This window comes from Lampris incognitus, chromosome 1 (assembly GCF_029633865.1).
Source record: "Lampris incognitus isolate fLamInc1 chromosome 1, fLamInc1.hap2, whole genome shotgun sequence".
NCBI classification, from domain to species: Eukaryota; Metazoa; Chordata; class Actinopteri; order Lampriformes; family Lampridae; genus Lampris; species Lampris incognitus.
Window position 1 is genome coordinate 13,759,460 of NC_079211.1, and position 17,582 is coordinate 13,777,041.

Sequence of the window (17,582 nt, forward strand, 5' to 3'; positions counted from 1 at the left end):
TGTCTACCCAGTCGCACGGACTTTCGATCGTGATACCATCACGATTATGACCTGATTTACGTGATGCGGTCACGAAAGTTAGGGTTAGGGTTCTATCAGATCGTGACCACATCACGTAAATCAGGTCATAATCGTGATGGTATCACGATAGATTAATTAACGTGATGCCATCACGAAAGTCCGTGCGACTGGGTTGGTTTATATCTGTGTGTGTGTGTGTGTGTGTGTGTGTGTGTGTGTGTGTGTGTGTGTGTGTGTGTGTGTGTGTGTGTGTGTATGCATATCTTAGTTCAGGCTTGTGCAAATGCAATTTTGGTGTAATTTAGTGTAAGTAACAAACACAGGGGTAGTCCCGTCCCTCGATAACAATTTTTTGTCAGAGCACATCCTTTCGGTTAAAGGAGTAATAAAGTTACATTAAATGGTTTTTAGAAGCACAGAACTCACACATCATTTGGCAGTGAGAGAACGGTCCTAATTTATCCATGCACAATATCAACCACAGGCAAGGTCCACACTCCGAACAAACCCATTAAGAACAACACAGTAAGAACATGAAAAGGGTGAAAAGGGACTCAACAACCTGAAAGGGTGTGTGTCTCTACGTGTGTGTGTGTGTGTGTGTGTGTGTGTGTGTGTGTGTCTGTGCGTGCGTGCGTGCGTGCGCACACAAGTGACAACCGCACGACTGGTTTCCAAGGGAGACCAGGGGGCTGTGACTCATACAGTGCATATAGCATTTCCTGGAATTTGCACGATATCGGGAGAATTATTCTTTTCCCACAAGGCCGGGATGATTACACACGACCACATTAGAACCTCATGGAGTAGTTCAAGAGTCAATAACAATAACAACCCCCTCACCCCACCCCCCCACTGGTCTATTGTGAACTGAGACAAAGTTTTGGCCATGGAATATATTCAAATACCTCCAGTTCTTTCTCGATGAGCGAGAAACTTTTTCGTTTGTGTGCATTTTGTGTGTGTGTGTGTGTGTGTGTGTGTGTGTGTGTGTGTGTGTGTGTGTGTGTGTGTGTGTGTGTGTGTGTGTGTGTGTGTGTGTGTGTGTGTGTGTGTGTGTGTGTATGTTTGCACGTGTTTGTGTGCATGCATGTGTATGTATGCACTCTTTGCCTGGTTGCGTTTTTAGACCAGTCCAGTCTGCGAGTGTAGGTGTAGGGGATAAGGTTGGTAAAGTAGAGTTGATCCCCCTTGGGGAATGTAGTAGCTACAGTAGCTCGGTTCGGCGAGGTAGGGGGCGCTGTGCTCAGCCAGGTAAGGGGCGGGCTGGTAGAAACACGTGACATGGTCCGTATTGGGGATAATATTTTGCTCTCCTAGAACCTTCAGAGCCAGCACTGTGATCATGTTCAGCGTCTGGCGTCTCTCATGTCCCATCAGACACACGGTGCTGTCGTCCACCACGCGCCGCAGGGTCATCAGGTACTGGTACTTACTCCTCTCCTCTCCGAGGAAGTGGTTCTTCAAGTAGGACAGGATTTTCCTTTGCTGCTCCTGCACGTCAGGGAAGTCTATGAAGAAGCGTGAGCACATGTAGCGCTCCAGCGTCTTTATCTGAGTCTCACTGGCCGGCCGGTAATCCCTGACCAGCAGGTTGCTGTATTTCAGCAGCCCGCCTCCTCGGATCTCCTCGGGGTTCCTGGTGGCGATCAGACGGTAGCGCAGATGGTCCATAGCTGCCTCAAAGTCACCATACATGCTCTCTGCCAGGACCTCGACAGTGGGGACCGACCTCGATGCTTGAGGAGGTTTGCTCTGTGCAGGCATGTCTGTAGGTACCACGGGAGCGGGGGCCTCTTTTTTCTCAGGCACAGAACTGGAAGCCTCACTGGCGACTGGAGGGGTGGAGTCAGGAAGCGCTTTAGGCTTAGAGAGAGATGGCCAATCTGTGAGCAGATAGGAGACGGGCTCTGGGACCTGACGCAATGATGAGAGGCTGTCTTGTTCCTTTTCATCCTGCGACTGTTGGAGAGGAGTTGATGGCTGAGGGGAAGACTGCGTTATCTGTCCCTCACGCTCTGTGTTGGGCACCGAAGGCTTCAGCTCTGTGGACACCTGAGGCGCGAGTCTCTCGGGTGACACTGACTGAGTAAGGCATAGTAGGGGCGGGCTGAGGCAGGGGGGAGGAGGGCTAAGGCTGAGCAAAGGAGGAGTGAGGTAGGGAGGTGAGCTGAGACAGGAAGATGTAGGGCTAAAACTCAGAGGAGGAGAGCTGAAACTGGGCGGAGGGCTAACACTCAGCATGGGTGAAGTGGGACAGTGAGAGGGAGGGGTCAGACACGGGGGAGGGCTGAGGCTAGGGGAGGGGAGCGAGAAGCTGGGAGGTGAGAGACTGAGTACGGGAGGGGTGACGCTGGGGATGGGAGTTGTGACACAGTGCATAGGGGGAGGCGAGCTGAACCCTGTCTGGACGCTGGGCGGTTGATCCAAGTCCATCATTTTGAACTGTAGTTCTCTGCTCTCATCTTCATCGCTGAACTCCACCTCCGAGGTATGCGTGGACTCCTGCGTATGTGTGCAGCATATACTGGAGTGTGGTGCCAGTGAGTCAGGAGGCTCTGATTCTTTGAACAGAGAAGAGGTTTCTTTTTTAATGTGGGCAACGGACCCTATTTGACTTTGTTCATCACAAGCCACTTGTGTAGGTGGACTCTCTTTAAGGTCCACTGTAGTTATCTCAGCGAAGACCTCTTTGGCTGGCTGTGAAACTGCTGATGGCTCTTGATGTAAAGCAGCTATGGTATCTGAGCCAGTCTCGAAACTAATCTCCGCGGGGAGAATGATTGTACTGGAAGGGGGGATTTCTGAACTGAGAGGTGAAATGGAGGTGGAGACAACACCTAGGTCTGGGTTAGAGGTAATCTCAGGATTAGGGTTAGGATTTGAGTTTGGATCGGCATTGGAAGCTCTTGCAGGTTCAGTTGCAGAGGCCAGGCTGGGGTTAGGGTTTGAGGTCACCTTCCTGCACATTCTCCGAGGTGGTTTAGGAGAGGAATGCTTGAGGACCACCATCTGAGATAGCCTGTTCGAGGCTTTGCTTGAGGGAAGACATGGGGTCTGTTTGTCTGAAACCAGACGGGGGCGTGATAGTGATGTATCCTGAGTGTCTGGTGGATTTGCCGCATCCACTGTGTCAGAGATGTTTTCTGATTTGTCTGCCTGTTCCATGTTTGACTCCAGTGCATGTTGTGTAACAATATCTGCGTTGTCTGTTGTTAATGCGAGGGACGAACACGACAGAAAGGAATAACCTATACCTGATGTTTGGTCTATATCTGCTGATTCTACTTCCGAGGTCACTTCACTAACATTTTCTATGTCCTTTTTCCTCTCTGCATGCGAGCAATCATGTGTATCTGTTTTTGCCGCATCCATTAATTGAGAATGTGTTGCTACCTCCGTCTCTGTAGAAGTGGTGGCGTCTAAAGTACATGGGCTATGTGCTGGCTCTTCCTCATTTTTTCCCTGACCCTCACTGGAACATTCGGAGGAACTGCCTTCATTCAACTCTTCTTTTTTGCAGGACTGTTCTGCCAGGTTAGTGGGTTCTGCCTGGGTTTTATGTTCCAGTGGGTTCATTTTTTCTGTTTGTGTTACAAATTCTTCTTGTTTGACAAGAGGTCTGGCCTGGTCAGAGGATTGCATCTGGATGGAGAAATCAATCTGGTCTGTTTTTTCACTGTCATCTGAAACTTCTGGAGGCTGCAGCTGTTCTTGATCAGACTGTTCTGGATGTTCATTCTCCGCTGAAGATCCGGACGGCTCTTGAAGTGCTGTCTGTTGAAAGAGATCTGCCTTGTTTGCCATCTCTGTTTCGTTAGAGTGGATTTCTGTTTCTGAGCAAATGCTATGAGATGTCTGGTCCATCTCCTTGGAATGTACTACACCTTCTGAGCGCTTCCTTGATTTCTTCTGTTTGGAGAGTTCCCCCTGGCTTTCATCCTCCTCCTGCTTTGAGTGGTTGGTCTGGTCTAAGTTTCCGGTCTGTTGTGAGTGTTCAGCCTGAGGTTCTTGTTTATGTGTGTCTTCTGTGTCATCGTGGTGTTCTGGGTTTTTGATAGGAGCACTCTCGTTGCTCCTCAAGTCTGTACCATTGCAATTCAACCTCTCTGTTTTTTGAGCGGCAGCATGTTCCGCCGGAGAAACAGAGTGGTTTTTCTCACTCCCTACCTCCCGTGACTCCTGCTCCAAGTAAGACTCCAGGAGACGGTCCAGAATGATCTGGAAGGAGTCGACGCTAAACTCGAACTGCCGTCTCAGTACGCTTACAAACTTGAGCTCCAGGTTTTTCCCGCTGTTGTTGGACAGTGAGATGAGGCTCCAGCGGTCGTGTTCATTGAAGACCTTGACCATCTTCTGGACATAGGCTTCCTTCATGGTGGCACTGCTGATCCTTTCCCTGTTGACGCCAGCAGGCAGGCAGTCTAGCAGGCAGCCCAGCACTGACTCCTTGATCACCTGGGAGGAGCAAAGGTCAACGGTATGACTGAAACTAACAATAGCAGTCCCACTATATTATCACTTGTATTGTTGGCATGGAGATTAAACTTATTAAAGTGATCAGTTAAACTTCCAGCAAAATGTAATCAACCAATGTTAATCCCAGAAGTATTGATTTAATCTTATGATCTATGAAAAAATTGTGAGTTTGATCACAATGTTTATAAATATTAATATAACCAATATTTGAGCAAAAATATTGTAATACTTTATTGATCCCCAATGGGAAATTAACTTTTCCCCATGCCCCTCCCACAGGATGGTCAGAACAAATATTTAACCATGTAACAGCATCCATGGCGCAGGTAGGTCTCATTAAAGGGCACTTCAGGAGAATGGATGCTTGTTGACATGAGGACTTGAATAAAGGCCTTCTAGTTGAGAGGCACCAAGCCGCCTTGTTGTTCTTCAATACAAGTGGTACATCAGTTCGTTCTTACCTGGAAGTCCTCCTGTCTGGGAAGCTCGACTCCAAAGATGATATCGAGGTCTTTGTAGCTGGTTCCATTGTCCCGGACCAGGACATGGCTGGCCGTGGAACCGTTCAGACGCACGTCCCTCACCAGGATGCCCTGCTTCTCTAGTCTGGCTCTCACCGCCGTGATGATGTCGCAAGGACGCAGCTCCAGCGTGGGGAAGTTCCCACGGCCGTGGATCGGGACCACCTCAGACAGGACCTGATCCAGAACCGCCACTTGCTCAGCGTTCAGGCAGTGGAAACGCTGACTGGATCTCCTTTCAGACATGCTGCTGCCCTGCAGAGAGGGAAGAAGGGGGTAACACATGGGCTTATTAACACACACACACACGCCCATACGAGAGTATCTCACACACATGCTCCCTGCCAGTGGGCTGTCTGAGAATCACAGCTTGGCTGACAGCTTTTCCACAATGCTAATGAAACTGCTGTGTTAACACACTGAAAGGGGGGGGGCGCTCCATGAAGATGAGCTTTACATGAATATTCTTACCCAATCTGTTCAGCCGGTTCCTGTCAACATGAAGAGAGCAGATGAACGAGAATCACAGAATATAAACAATCACAGAGGGTTTTATCATTAAAAAAACCCAACATATCACTTAGCTCCTTTATTACAATGTGTTTTATTCAGATGAAATATATTCAAGTCTGATCTGGTGCAGAGTCTAGGTCTGTCTGAGCCTATGTTTTAAAAGTAGACAGGCCTGCAAACTATAATAATAAGCCAAATGTGCTGGCAGACTGTGTCTGTGTTTATTGATTCTTTCCTCCGGGGGAGCAAGGGTTAAGTTGAATGAGTCATCGCCAGCAGACTGCATTAATCACACAAAAAACGTCACTAATTAAAGACACACATGTTTTTTTTTGGTGCTAAGTTATATGGGGAACATGTGTATACATCACAAACAGTAACTCCCACACACACTCGTGTGCCGTGCACACAAGCATTTACATAACAACTTCCTAAATGGAGCAAAAAAACATGCATCAGCGGACAACTCAAAGAGAGCCTGTTTATGTTGTCAGAATCACTGAGCCTGTCAAGCGTACGCACTGGACTTTGACTGAATTAATTGACATTAAGCAGACTGCAGGAGTACGTATCGAAACAAAGTGGGATTTGATACCAGCCAATTATTCTGTCTAGTTGCTCTCCCCTGTGTCGTTCCCCGGCCGGTTGAGCACAAATCCTCTGCATCCAGATTCCATCAACACATCTCTAAAAACTAAGATTTATTTATTTATTTATGTATTTTGGCCTATGCCAGATAGCAAGTGCCTCCCCAAGCCAAGTCCGTAGAGCCCCTGTGGTGTGTGCAACTGTGGGTGCATGGGGAAAGCGTTGCGGTGAATGCCTGTATTTGAGTGTGCAGCTGTGGCTCCATGTACCCATTATGATCTATTGTTGACTTTAATCAATGATTATCACTTAGTGCCTCAGCTGAATGCTGCTGATTGCCGTGATGTGTGGAGACGAGGACAGTAAACATCAGGGTACTAATGAGCGGTGATAGAGTGCTTTCTGGTCGCAGTTCCAAAAAAATCAGATGTCAGGGAGGAAGTCTGCAACAGCCCTGCTGGGCACCGTTGTTACTAACCCTGCAGATTTAATGTGTGAGGCCAGATGCGCTTTAAAGCTCGTGTTCTTGGCATCTCAACCAACGCTGAGGGGGGGAAACAAAGTATGCTCTCTAAACTCAAAGGAGATATAAAAAAAAGAGATAAGCTTCTCAGAAAGGACAACTGGGCATGTTTGAACCAAAGACACGGGAACTTGGGAGGGGGGGGGTGAAAGCACAAAGTCCCTTAAAAACCTGCTGTGATATGAGCTCTCCGGGTCTGACATCCACATTGACAGGGTGCAGGCTTGGAGTTGTGCCCGATAGGAACCAGAGGCGGTAGATTATTGTACAAGGTGCTGGCGAGGGCCAAACAAGAAATGAAACCGTGTGTGGAAACAGCGGCAGCCCTGCAGGGCTATGTTTTCCATATCCATTCATACCCCCCCCTCCTCCCCCTCCCCCCCTGCGCACTCTTCTGCAAACTTAGCCCGAGTGACTCATCCGCGCGGCTCGTCTCAGCTCCAGCAAAAAATCTCGTCATCAGAAACTCACAGCAGTCAACCGTCTCATTCATCCGGACCCGATGAGAGAAACACCCCAGTGTTGTCTCATCCCAAGTTGCTCAAGAGAGTCCCAGGCGTTATGAGTACTAAGATCTGCAAAATAAGCATGCAAGAGCTCGGATTTGCATGCCCTGTGAAGAAATCGGATCGATAGGGGTTTCCTGCACGCCGTGCAGTTTATAATGGCAGACATGCTGCCGTTTTACTAGCGCAAACATGAACTTTGCTTTTATTTGCCCACCCGCAAACAGGGATCAGTGACTCATAAACTAGAGCGAAGATTGCCAGCATAGTTTGACAGTCGACAAAAAAACTTGGCTGCGATAAAGCACGTTGATTAAAATGACTCAGAGTTTTGCGATTTATGATGAGAAGTCGATAAAAAAAACCCGATGTCTGTAAATTTACAGGAAACAATTTGAACCACAGCCCCATAACAACCTTATGAAGTTGGCAGCCACGACACTGCAATTTCCCATCAACTTGGTGCGCAGCTTTATTAAGTGGATCTCCTTACCTGTTGCTTTGCAGTGAAGCGAGCAAGTGGTTTCTGCAATTCACAGCGCTATTAATTCTACGGTATCCGGTAAGCTTCGAGGTCTCGGGGAGTCCGTGGCCGGGAGGCGGTGTCTCGGGAGTGATGCGGGTCCGTCCCGGAAGATGGCGTGCGTATCAGGCGGGGTCATTCGGCGTGGTCGGCCGAGAGCGCTCCAGCGCTGTCCGTGAGGCGAGTGGTGCTGAAATGAGTCTTGCTCTTGTTTTCTCCCCCGGCCGCCCAGGAGCGTAATGCAGTTTCCATGGCGACCTGCCGTCATCCCATTAAGGGGTGGTCCAGCGGCGCGCCTCTTCAGTCACAACAACTATGCGGGGGCCAGCGCGTTTACAGGTGTCGGGGTCGGCGAGTGTGTGTGTGTGTGTGTGTGTGTGTGTGTGTGTGTGTGTGTGTGTGTGTGTGTGTGTGTGTGTGTGTGTGTGTGTGTGTGTGTGTGTTATGAACCAGAGTCCCCGTTGAAATATGGTATCGGTGCACTTCCCACGGATTGCTCCACGAGCGGGATAGCCTAGGGTCACGACTTGGTTAATGAGAGATGTAAGGAGCCAGCAGCTTAGAGACAACCTCGAAATGAATCAGTCTCAAATAACCCGCCGACCATGTGGTTTGGCTAGTAGGCCTATTTTTGGAAAAAAAACTTTGAAATCACCATGTTGTTCCAAATCATCCCCCCTCGCCCTACACACACACACACACACACACACACGCACTATCCAGTGCTGTGTCCAAGCAGAAAATCAGCAGCTATGAGTCATCCATGCTGCTCCCGTGACCAAAGGCAGACCTAGCCATTAATCCCCCCCCCGACACACACACCTTCACAACTACCCCCCCCCCCCCGGCCGGAGCACGAAGTCATTAGGCCCCTTCTCTCATTTACCCTATTCCTTCTCTCCTCGTGCTCTTTCTCAACAGTGGTCTCTTCCGGTTCTGGTTCCCCACAGAGCTCAGAATCGGAGAGCGTATTGTCCGTCATTTACAGGCAAAGGTTGGCATCCAAAATGGGTGGTGGTGGTGGTGGGGGGTGACAAAATAACTGCGGAAAATATGACCAATAGTCTGCCAACTGTCCCTATCCATGCATAAACACACACACGCGCAAATTTAGCACTGAAAGCCGGGTGTGTGCGATTTGAAAGGTCACTTTATCCCTCCACAAAAACACACACGACGTCATTAGACCGAGAACAGACTATTTTTAGAGCAGAACTCGTCTGCCTTGAACGCGCGTCCCGTCGAGCTCTCGAACGGTAGTGACGTACGAGCGGCGTGGAGCACGCCCCCCACACCGTGACAGTGATGTAACGTCAACGATATGTAGCCGGAAGTAGCTCTCAGCGTGTGGAGGAAGGCCGGGAGCAGGAAAATAAACAAAACAACCAAAACAGATCTGTGGGGCGCGAGTGGGTGGCTTAAGGATCCTTCCTTCCTGGGTGACAGTAGCACGTCCACCTCGTACGCCGTTATCGTGTCAGAGGCAGACGCTCGCCATGTCGAATATGGACAGTATCCTTTCCTCGAATGTCTTAACAAACAGGCAGTTAGCGTCGTTAGCAATAGTCGGCTAGCCAAACTTTAGCTAGCCGGCTAGCTTGAGCTTTCAAATGCCGTGTAATGAAGCGCAGCCGCTTTTGCTCAGTCACTGAAAGCGGTTTGGCTAACGCTGCCGATTTAGTCAATTAATCTGGTTGAACTCAACACTAAGCTTTTTTTTAATGATTAAACACTGACCTACAGGGGGAGAAAAAAATCAGAATTTGTTTCTGGCAAAGCTAGTTCACGTCCAGTGACCCAGGTTGACACGATGGAGGCGCTCACATTACGGATCCCCGTGAAAAGCCTTAACGTACCCCGTCAGAACACTTGTTCAATCTCAAGTTCGCTGCCAAGGAGCTGCAGCGCAACTCCAAGAGATGTGACAAAGAGGAAAAGGCAGAGAAAGCCAAAGTGAAAAAGGTATGTTAAAATCTGGTTTGGTCCATCACGGATCCTCCCCGCCAACTAGCTAGATCGTGGTTTGAAGCTTAGTTACATGACACAAAACCTGCTAATTGTGTGTTTGTGTGCGCTCCCTTTTCTTCTCAGGCTATTCAGAAGGGTAACGCGGAGGTAGCGAGGATTCACGCAGAGAATGCCATCCGTCAAAAGAATCAATCCATTAACTTCTTGAGGATGAGTGCCCGTGTGGATGCTGTGGCTGCCAGGGTCCAGACTGCTGTCACTATGAACCAGGTCAGGACTTCAAGCCAATACTTAAAAGATACCCACAGCGGCCCCTTTGTTACGTAGCTCAATAGAGAGCTGCTTAATTGAATTGCAACCAGTAAAGACCCTCTCAACTCTTAACTGTGTATCCCTTTCAAATGGTGCCCTATATGTGATTGTCCAAAGGAGTTGAATCAAGTGCAACTGGACTTGGTATATATCCGTGAAGACGTTTCGCCTCTCATCCAAGAGGCTTCATTGGGACACAAAGAGCCATGGACATCTATAGCTCTGACAACGACTCCAAGAGGATAACTTCTGAGTCTCATCACCAGCCAGTCAGACTAGCTTCGTCTAGTCAGAAAGGCACGAACTGAGGAAGCCTCTTGGATGAGGGCGAAACGTCTTCATGGATATATACCAAGTCCAGTTGCACTTGATTCAACTCCTTTGGATAACCATGATCTGGATGAATGAGAACATTCACAGACATATGTATATGTGATTGGAATTAATAATCCATTTGCAGTAGTAATGTGCAGAGGTAACGTTTTTTAAGCTCATAAAAGGAATAGAAAATATAGTTGGTAGCTTGTAATAATGAGTGCCCTTAAGAAAAGTTTCAGGTATGTTTGACCGTTTATGAGAATGTGTGAGTGTTTTTATATAACTGTTCTAATGCCACTGGGAGGTTGTCATGCAGTCTACCATAAGAGCAATACATGCCATCACATAGGCTCAATGCTGAGAGACTGTACTGATGTCCCTCTTCAATACAGAAGTGGCAAAGCATTTAAGCTGAAATTGACTTCCACAGACAAAATGGTGGAAAGTACCTCAGAAGATAGAGTGCGAATTAGACTAATAACTAGTGTCATTTAGCATAACAAAATAGTGTAAAAAAAAAAAGATTGACATTATGGACTCCGATCCCAAAGCTTCAAGTCACACTTGGCATGTTTTGAGCACATGTGACGTCACAGCATTTCAGCCAGCAATTTGGGGGATTTCTATGAGTGGTTGAAATAGTTTAAGTGGTGGGCGCCATATATGAAAACGTTGGTAATGAGGGAAATAACTGACTTTTGGAGAGGGATATCTCAGTTGTATGAGCTCTTTATTTTCAACCATTTGCATGAATCTTTAGTTTATATCATGATCTATTCCAAATTATATTGGAATAGATCACGGTATTGGACAGTCGTATCAGTGGCCTTGTGAATAGCGCCTTTATCTTTTATCTGTGGTTATTAGCTCTGTGAGTTAGTTCCCCCAAGTATTTACATGAATCGGTCTTTCACCAAGTTTACTGTCTGAAAGATGGACTTGTCTATTCACAGAAGGAAGGTTGAAAATCAATTGGCCTTTAACTCAGTAGACATCAAATATGATTATGAACATAAAGCTCATGGTGTAATGTGCATATTGTTCTTGAAATGATACAGACTTACAGACTTTTCAATCACAAATGATCTTGAACAGACTCCAAAACATATTCATTATTCCAACAAAGTATATTTTATTTTATTTTTCTGCAAAAAATGCCAAGAAGCAAAACCTTTAGCGCATATGAAGGTAGTGGCCATTGAAGAGTTAAAACTAAATGTGCCATTCCAAATGTTAATGAGACTTTTGCTCTGAATAACCATCTTGAGGCCCAAAAGACAATGAAAAGTCGTATGTTCTTTTCAGTTTTCAAATCATATTATTGCACTCATGTTTGACCGTATTCATGTTTTCATGTTAAACATTTATAAGATCACTGTCTTAACTTGCCATTACACTTCACGCAGCAGTTTCAATGGCAGCCACATTGAAATTGTTCTACTGTATACTCTTGATAAGCAAGTCTGTAGTTTGCGAAATACAATATGATAACAGACATTGTGTTAGGAGACCGCAAAAATGATTATATGGCAGAAAAATATGTGGGCTGGTGGATCAAAACTCATGCCTTATTTTGGTTTAATTCTGCAGTGTCATTTCGTATCATCCACACAAATATGGGATTTGACTAAGCAAATCCTCAGTCAGGGACAGACCTAGACCATTGACAGGGTTCATTTCACAAAACGATTAGATTAGAAGCAGTAAAGAAGCTTTGCCTGGTCACAAAGAGAAATGTGACATCTAGTGGAGATGAGAAGCCACAGCATGTTAAGACTTGTTTTTTTTTTCTTCTACTTTTCTATTTTTCTAGAAAAATTTATTCTCTCCTTGATAATGTCATGATTACATATTAAATTACAAAGCTCTAGACCAGCAGAAAGTGAGGGGACTTCAAATGGTTTTAACTGTGAGTTTATGCGGGTTTGTTCAGGTCACCAAATCCATGGCTGGAGTGGTCAAGTCTATGGATGCTACGCTGAAAAATATGAACTTGGAGAAGGTAAAATATCTATATTATACACACACACAAACACAGAGTTGGGATCGTTTGAAGAGCCCTCAGTCACTTGTTTTCTACTGTTTGTCTCCCCCTTTAGATTTCTGCATTAATGGACAAGTTTGAGCACCAATTTGAAACACTGGATGTGCAGACAGCGCAGATGGAGGACACTATGGGAAACACCACCACTCTGACCACACCACAGGTAACAGTCATCAAGGATAATCTCAGGCTCCTATGAGCTTTAGAGGATTTTTTTTTCATGCTCACGCTGTTGTTGATGACACTTATGCCAAGTGGTGGTTAGCCAAGCAGTGGTTTTTGAAACACCTATCTGCTTGTGCGTTCCACAGAATGAGGTGGACACGCTGATGCACGAGATGGCAGATGAGGCTGGGTGAGTGCTTTTGCAACAGACACACAACCAACCTATATGAGACATTGTTGTACACAATTACTAAAATAGTGTAAATACTAATTTCATTATTGCTGTATATTTTAAAACAAGTTGTGGTGCACTTTGGAATTATTCAGACAATATTGCTAAAAAAAACGTGCTGAATGAAAAAAAGAATTGATGAATTTCAATTCTTTTTTTCATTCAGCACGTTTTTTTTTTTTTTTTTTTCAAATTTTGATAAACAGAATAGGCTCCAGCCCCCGTATTAGATTAAGCGAGTATAGATAAGTGATGGATGGATAGAAAATAATATGATAGAAATAAAGCACATGAATTAAAAGCAATTTCATTAGAAAAGAAATAGTTTTCTGAAGTCAAAAACAGTATTGTCTCTGTAAGGTTGTTGTTAATACAGTGGAGCCTCTAATGCAAAAAGCCACCGTTGGACCTTACCCCGAAGCTGGGGTTAGTTAGCAGACCTGAGCTAGGGAAAGTATGCATGTGCATGAAAAGTTGAATTAGGGGCAAAGACAAAGTCCTATCTCACCTGTTGTATGATTTATAGTGTGTGTTTCAGGAAGTTAGTGCAGTGTTGCCATGTTAGATGTAACATACGTATACTTTCTTCAGTTGGTTTTGATAAAAAGCCCAGCAATCTAGCACATACTATTGCAAAATGGTCACTCTGGCTGAATCGTTCTCAGGTTGGATCTTAACATGGAGCTACCTCAAAGCCAGACTGGCTCACTGGCTACCACTGTGGCATCATCAGAGCAGGTAACATACAAACACAAAATGCATTAGTACATATGTACTTAAACCTGCTACGAGGAGTTTTGGATTTTTGTACATTGGTGGCCTACCTGTGAATGAAAGCTGTAGCAAAACACCGTCCTTGTTGCAAAGATCTACATTAACCTCTGGTAGCGTGTGCATTTGTTCTGAAGGGAAGTGTGACAGATGTCACTTAGCTGTTTTAGAAATACAGCTGTTTGCAAGATACACAGTGATGAGCTAATGTGTATAATTGCGGCCCTATATCCCATTTGTGTGCCATAAATTGCTTTGTCATATTTCATGAGCGATCCAGCCTGGTGGCAGGCATCTGGAATCATATAGCTGACCCATATGGCAATATCTAATCATACCACTGATGGTCTCATTTGCCTATGTTGGTCTTATAGAGACATCAAAGTTAAATTGGGACTTATAAATAATCAGTCAAAAACTCGTCATAGCAGCTTTGATGTTTTTACATTTCAACTTTTTTCTGTTTTGCAAATATTTGTTCGAACAAAATGTTTGCTACTTTTATATTTTTGATATAGTATATGCTTGTATACATGAACAAAGCTACCTTGAAAGTGGATCCTGATGACAATTTGTGGAATGGCCTCGCTGAGTATTTTCTGGTTGTTCGTTGGTTCAAAACTGCGGATTTTTACTATGAATAACTACCCAGTTGAGTTTAAAAGCTCAGTCATTCTAGGAATCTACAACATAAGGCAAACACTGTTGTCGACAGAGGAACTCCAGATTGTGCCTTTCAAAGATCATCATTATTAGTCTTGTTTCTCTGGAGCCAACCTTGGGACAGAGCTATTCATGTTTACACATAGACTTAACTTTCTAACACATTTATGACTGTCAAATATTTAACTGTCATACAAATAACAAAATGGATTAATTTTTTCCGCTTTAACAAATCCCCTCTGTTGTGTTTCGTGTGTCTTTAAGGATGAACTTTCTCAGAGACTGGCTAGACTGCGGGACCAAGTGTAGAGGTGGAAATGATGTAGAGAAGGAAGAGGAGGGGGAGGAAGAGTTCGAGGAAGACGCGGAGAGTTAAGAGAGTTAACGAAAAAGAGGAGAATTAACAATACAGGTGCCATGTGCATGCAAGGTAAAACTCGGTATCCACCTCCCCATGTTTTGGCTTGGCACTTATGAGAAGAGGTGCTCTCTTGAACTACAGGTTATGACTGTTTCATGGACAGAAACTACGAATAATGTCACCGCATCCCAAAGCTAGGGATAACCTCACCCAAGTTTACAGTCCTCAGTCCCCTTATTGTCGTGTTGGTTTGCATTCTTAAAGGCAATTTCGCTGCTTATAATATGCACCTCCAGCAAGTGCTGGCGGTCTATCTAGTCTTTTGAGAATATTACTACTTCGGTACAGTTAAATTTGACAAAGAAATTGCCCAGAGAATAGCTCTGCCTAGTGAGCTATTATTCTGCATTGCCTATATATATACCAGTATGCATTGCGCAAGAGTTTTTCACTGCCCTTCTTTCTGCACTGGCGTCTGCAACAGAATCCAACAAAAACTGTCTACAGTGAAACTCATTGCAGCACAGTGACTCTAATTCTGTTGGCAGTGCTGGACAGTTTGAACACAAAACACCAGTCAGTTCTGGGTCTTTGTTGTCCAGGCTAGCTGTGGGTAACCTCTGCCTCTGTCAGATTTCTTGTGTGCTGTATCCTGGCTGAATACAAGTAAGGTTGAATGTTGGACTCAGCCAAAACATTATAAAACACTAAATCGTCCATTATTTCCTCCCTCCGTGTTGACAGATTGAGAGGTAATTCTTGCGTTCTGATATGCTTCAGGTATGATAGCTGTGTAACATTGATATGGTATATATGAAAACAGTCTGCACTCATTAATTCTACCTTAAACAGTCTTTAATTTGCATAGCAACAGCCACAAGGCATACGTGTCAGCATCCACAGCATTTCCACATCATAATGGGCGTGACCCATAGCAATAGACAACCAGGTTCCCCGATTATCTCACAACTGATGATACAGTCAAGTTACACATGTACAAAGTCCCCCAAATACAAAATGATTAAAATCAATTGCACATATAGCCATTATCATCAGACCATTGGAAATAAAGAAAAACCAGAACAGGACTGACTGGTTAATCAACCCTCGAAATACTAAATTTATCATGTCTGAAAAGGCTTCTCATTTAAAATGTTTACAACCAGATTGGATAAACACATACCAGTTATGTTTACAGATATAAAGTACAAAATTATTTATAGAAATTTATATATGAAAATATTTTAAAAGAACCAAGATGATATTGGCTCTTCATTCAAACTTTTTGGATACTCGGTTTATAGATAGTATATCCAATAAACAGGCGGCACAGTGGTACAGTGGTTAGTGCGGTCACCTCACAGCAAGAAGGTCCTGGGTTCGAGCCCTGGGGTAGTCTCACGCTGGGGGTCGTCCTGTGCGTGAAGTTTGCATGTTCTCCCCATGTCTGCGTGGGTTTCCTCCCACAGTCCAAAGACATGTAGGTCAGGTGAATTGGCCGTACTAAATTGTCCCTAGGTGTGAATATGTGCCGGCCCTGTGATGGCCTGGCGGCCTGTCCAGGGTGTCTCCCCGCTAGCCGCCCAGTGACTGCTGGGCTAGGCTCCAGCATCCCTGTGACCCTGAGTAAGGATAAACGATTTGGATAATGAATGAATATCCAATAAACTTCTGTTTGGAGAAGCTGGCTATGGGATGCTATGATCTCTGTTACTGATGTTACTCTTGTGTTTAGAAGTCACTATATATATATATATATATATATATTAAAATGGAAGACAGGGAAGTTGCCCCCTGCACTCCCTGGGAATGGAGATTAGAAAACGAACATCTCAGCCAAACTGCCTTGTAGTTCTTCTGCTCTACATTGATGTCATCCACTGATGTCAGTGGATGGTGGGAATGAGCCGGTTCGGTACAGCGATGCAGACAACATTGACAACTATTATGTAAGTAATGGAGATTCCACCCCTACAAATAACATGGAAATGAGGTTGAAAATCGGTGAAAGTTCCCTTGTAACTTTCATTACTAGCATTGTATTTGAAATTCAGAGGCCAAGCCAGCAAAAGGACGAAACCAAACTGGTCACTTTCTTCTCATCATGACCGGAGTTATCCCACAGACGGTCACAGAATATAATGGAATCACAGCGTATCTGAAATCTGTATGGCATCTGGTAAAAATATGTGGAAAAAAAATCATTGTAAAATGTGAAATATGGCAAACATATTTCAACATATATTAATAATTGTGCATTTTCTTATTAACAACAATGATGGGGAAACGAATATTGTGATCAATACACTATGAACAACTGTATAAGTTATTTAGATAAGCATTCTCATGTTCTGTTGCTGAGAACCAACGTTTCTGATGTGTCTCACCTGCATGCCTGACCGTGTGGGTCATTTGTAGTACCATTGTTGGCTCGGGATGATTTTGGTGTTGTCGCCATGTCTGTCCCTGTTTTGGTTCTTGAGCATGCTACTGCACTGAAACTTATCATGTTAGCTTATTTATTACAGATAAAGGGCTCATTATAAATGTTCGCCCTTTTGTATATTTTTTGGAAAGAACAGGGATAAAAGAGGAGTTCGCTTCTCTTCTTTATCATTTTTTTTTCTAAGTGGATGGGATTTTGTTGCTGTAGTGGTCCTTTGCTGCTGAAGGAATTTCTACTAAACACTATTATATTTATTTATCCCAAACACTATCATCAAGAAACTAACTTCTATTTAGGCTACACTCAGGAGGAAGACTGTTTGCTTACATGTGAAGACTGTAAGTCATTAAAAGAGGTCTTAACATGTTTTGCCTATCAGCCTCTTAGTCATGTCCTTTTTAATTTGTGTTTGTGTTATGGGAAGGTGGGTGGTGGGATGGGGGGGTGCACCTCTCCAAATGCCATCCTCTCCCTGACCCTCCTTTTTCCATCTCGCCCCTCCTCTTACTCCTCTCCAACAGGGAACAGATGAGAGGTCAAAGGTGTCACCCGCAGAGGAAACGGCCCTCTGCCGTTCGCATGCCAGCGCCTCAATTACACACACGCACAGACACACGCCCAGTCCTCC

At 44.9% G+C, this 17,582-nt stretch overlaps 2 protein-coding genes across 2 annotated transcripts; one reads left to right on the top strand and one right to left on the bottom strand.

Moving 5' to 3' along the window:
* Nucleotides 1–1,146: 1,146 nt before the first annotated feature.
* LOC130109418 (terminal nucleotidyltransferase 5C) lies at nt 1,147–8,656 on the bottom strand. Its single transcript, XM_056276320.1, has 4 exons — nt 8,561–8,656; nt 4,962–5,276; nt 4,192–4,479; nt 1,147–1,776 (listed from the first exon to the last, which is right to left on the bottom strand). Exons 1-4 carry the CDS (start codon nt 8,654–8,656, stop codon nt 1,147–1,149), a joined length of 1,329 nt encoding a protein of 442 aa, XP_056132295.1.
* A 376-nt stretch (nt 8,657–9,032) lies between these two features.
* Nucleotides 9,033–17,321, top strand: LOC130107382 (charged multivesicular body protein 1b-like). The gene is made up of 8 exons (XM_056273968.1): nt 9,033–9,186; nt 9,539–9,636; nt 9,766–9,912; nt 12,206–12,274; nt 12,372–12,479; nt 12,628–12,671; nt 13,379–13,451; nt 14,412–17,321. Exons 1-8 carry the CDS (start codon nt 9,171–9,173, stop codon nt 14,454–14,456), a joined length of 600 nt encoding a protein of 199 aa, XP_056129943.1. The 5' UTR covers nt 9,033–9,170; the 3' UTR covers nt 14,457–17,321.
* Nucleotides 17,322–17,582: the final 261 nt, after the last annotated feature.

What these genes read in the sequence shown, in the direction of transcription:
- LOC130107382 (XM_056273968.1), top strand. An exon ending in AAAATATGAACTTGGAGAAG is followed by an intron (nt 12,275 to 12,371) that starts GTAAAATATCTA and finishes CTCCCCCTTTAG; the next exon opens with ATTTCTGCATTAATGGACAA. An exon ending in GAGATGGCAGATGAGGCTGG is followed by an intron (nt 12,672 to 13,378) that starts GTGAGTGCTTTT and finishes AATCGTTCTCAG; the next exon opens with GTTGGATCTTAACATGGAGC.
- LOC130109418 (XM_056276320.1), bottom strand. Translation starts at nt 8,656, where the DNA reads ATGACGGACAATACGCTCTCCGATTCTGAGCTCTGTGGGGAACCAGAA. An exon ending in CCAGACAGGAGGACTTCCAG is followed by an intron (nt 4,480 to 4,961) that starts GTAAGAACGAAC and finishes TGCTCCTCCCAG; the next exon opens with GTGATCAAGGAGTCAGTGCT. An exon ending in TGGAGCAGGAGTCACGGGAG is followed by an intron (nt 1,777 to 4,191) that starts GTAGGGAGTGAG and finishes ATGCCTGCACAG; the next exon opens with AGCAAACCTCCTCAAGCATC.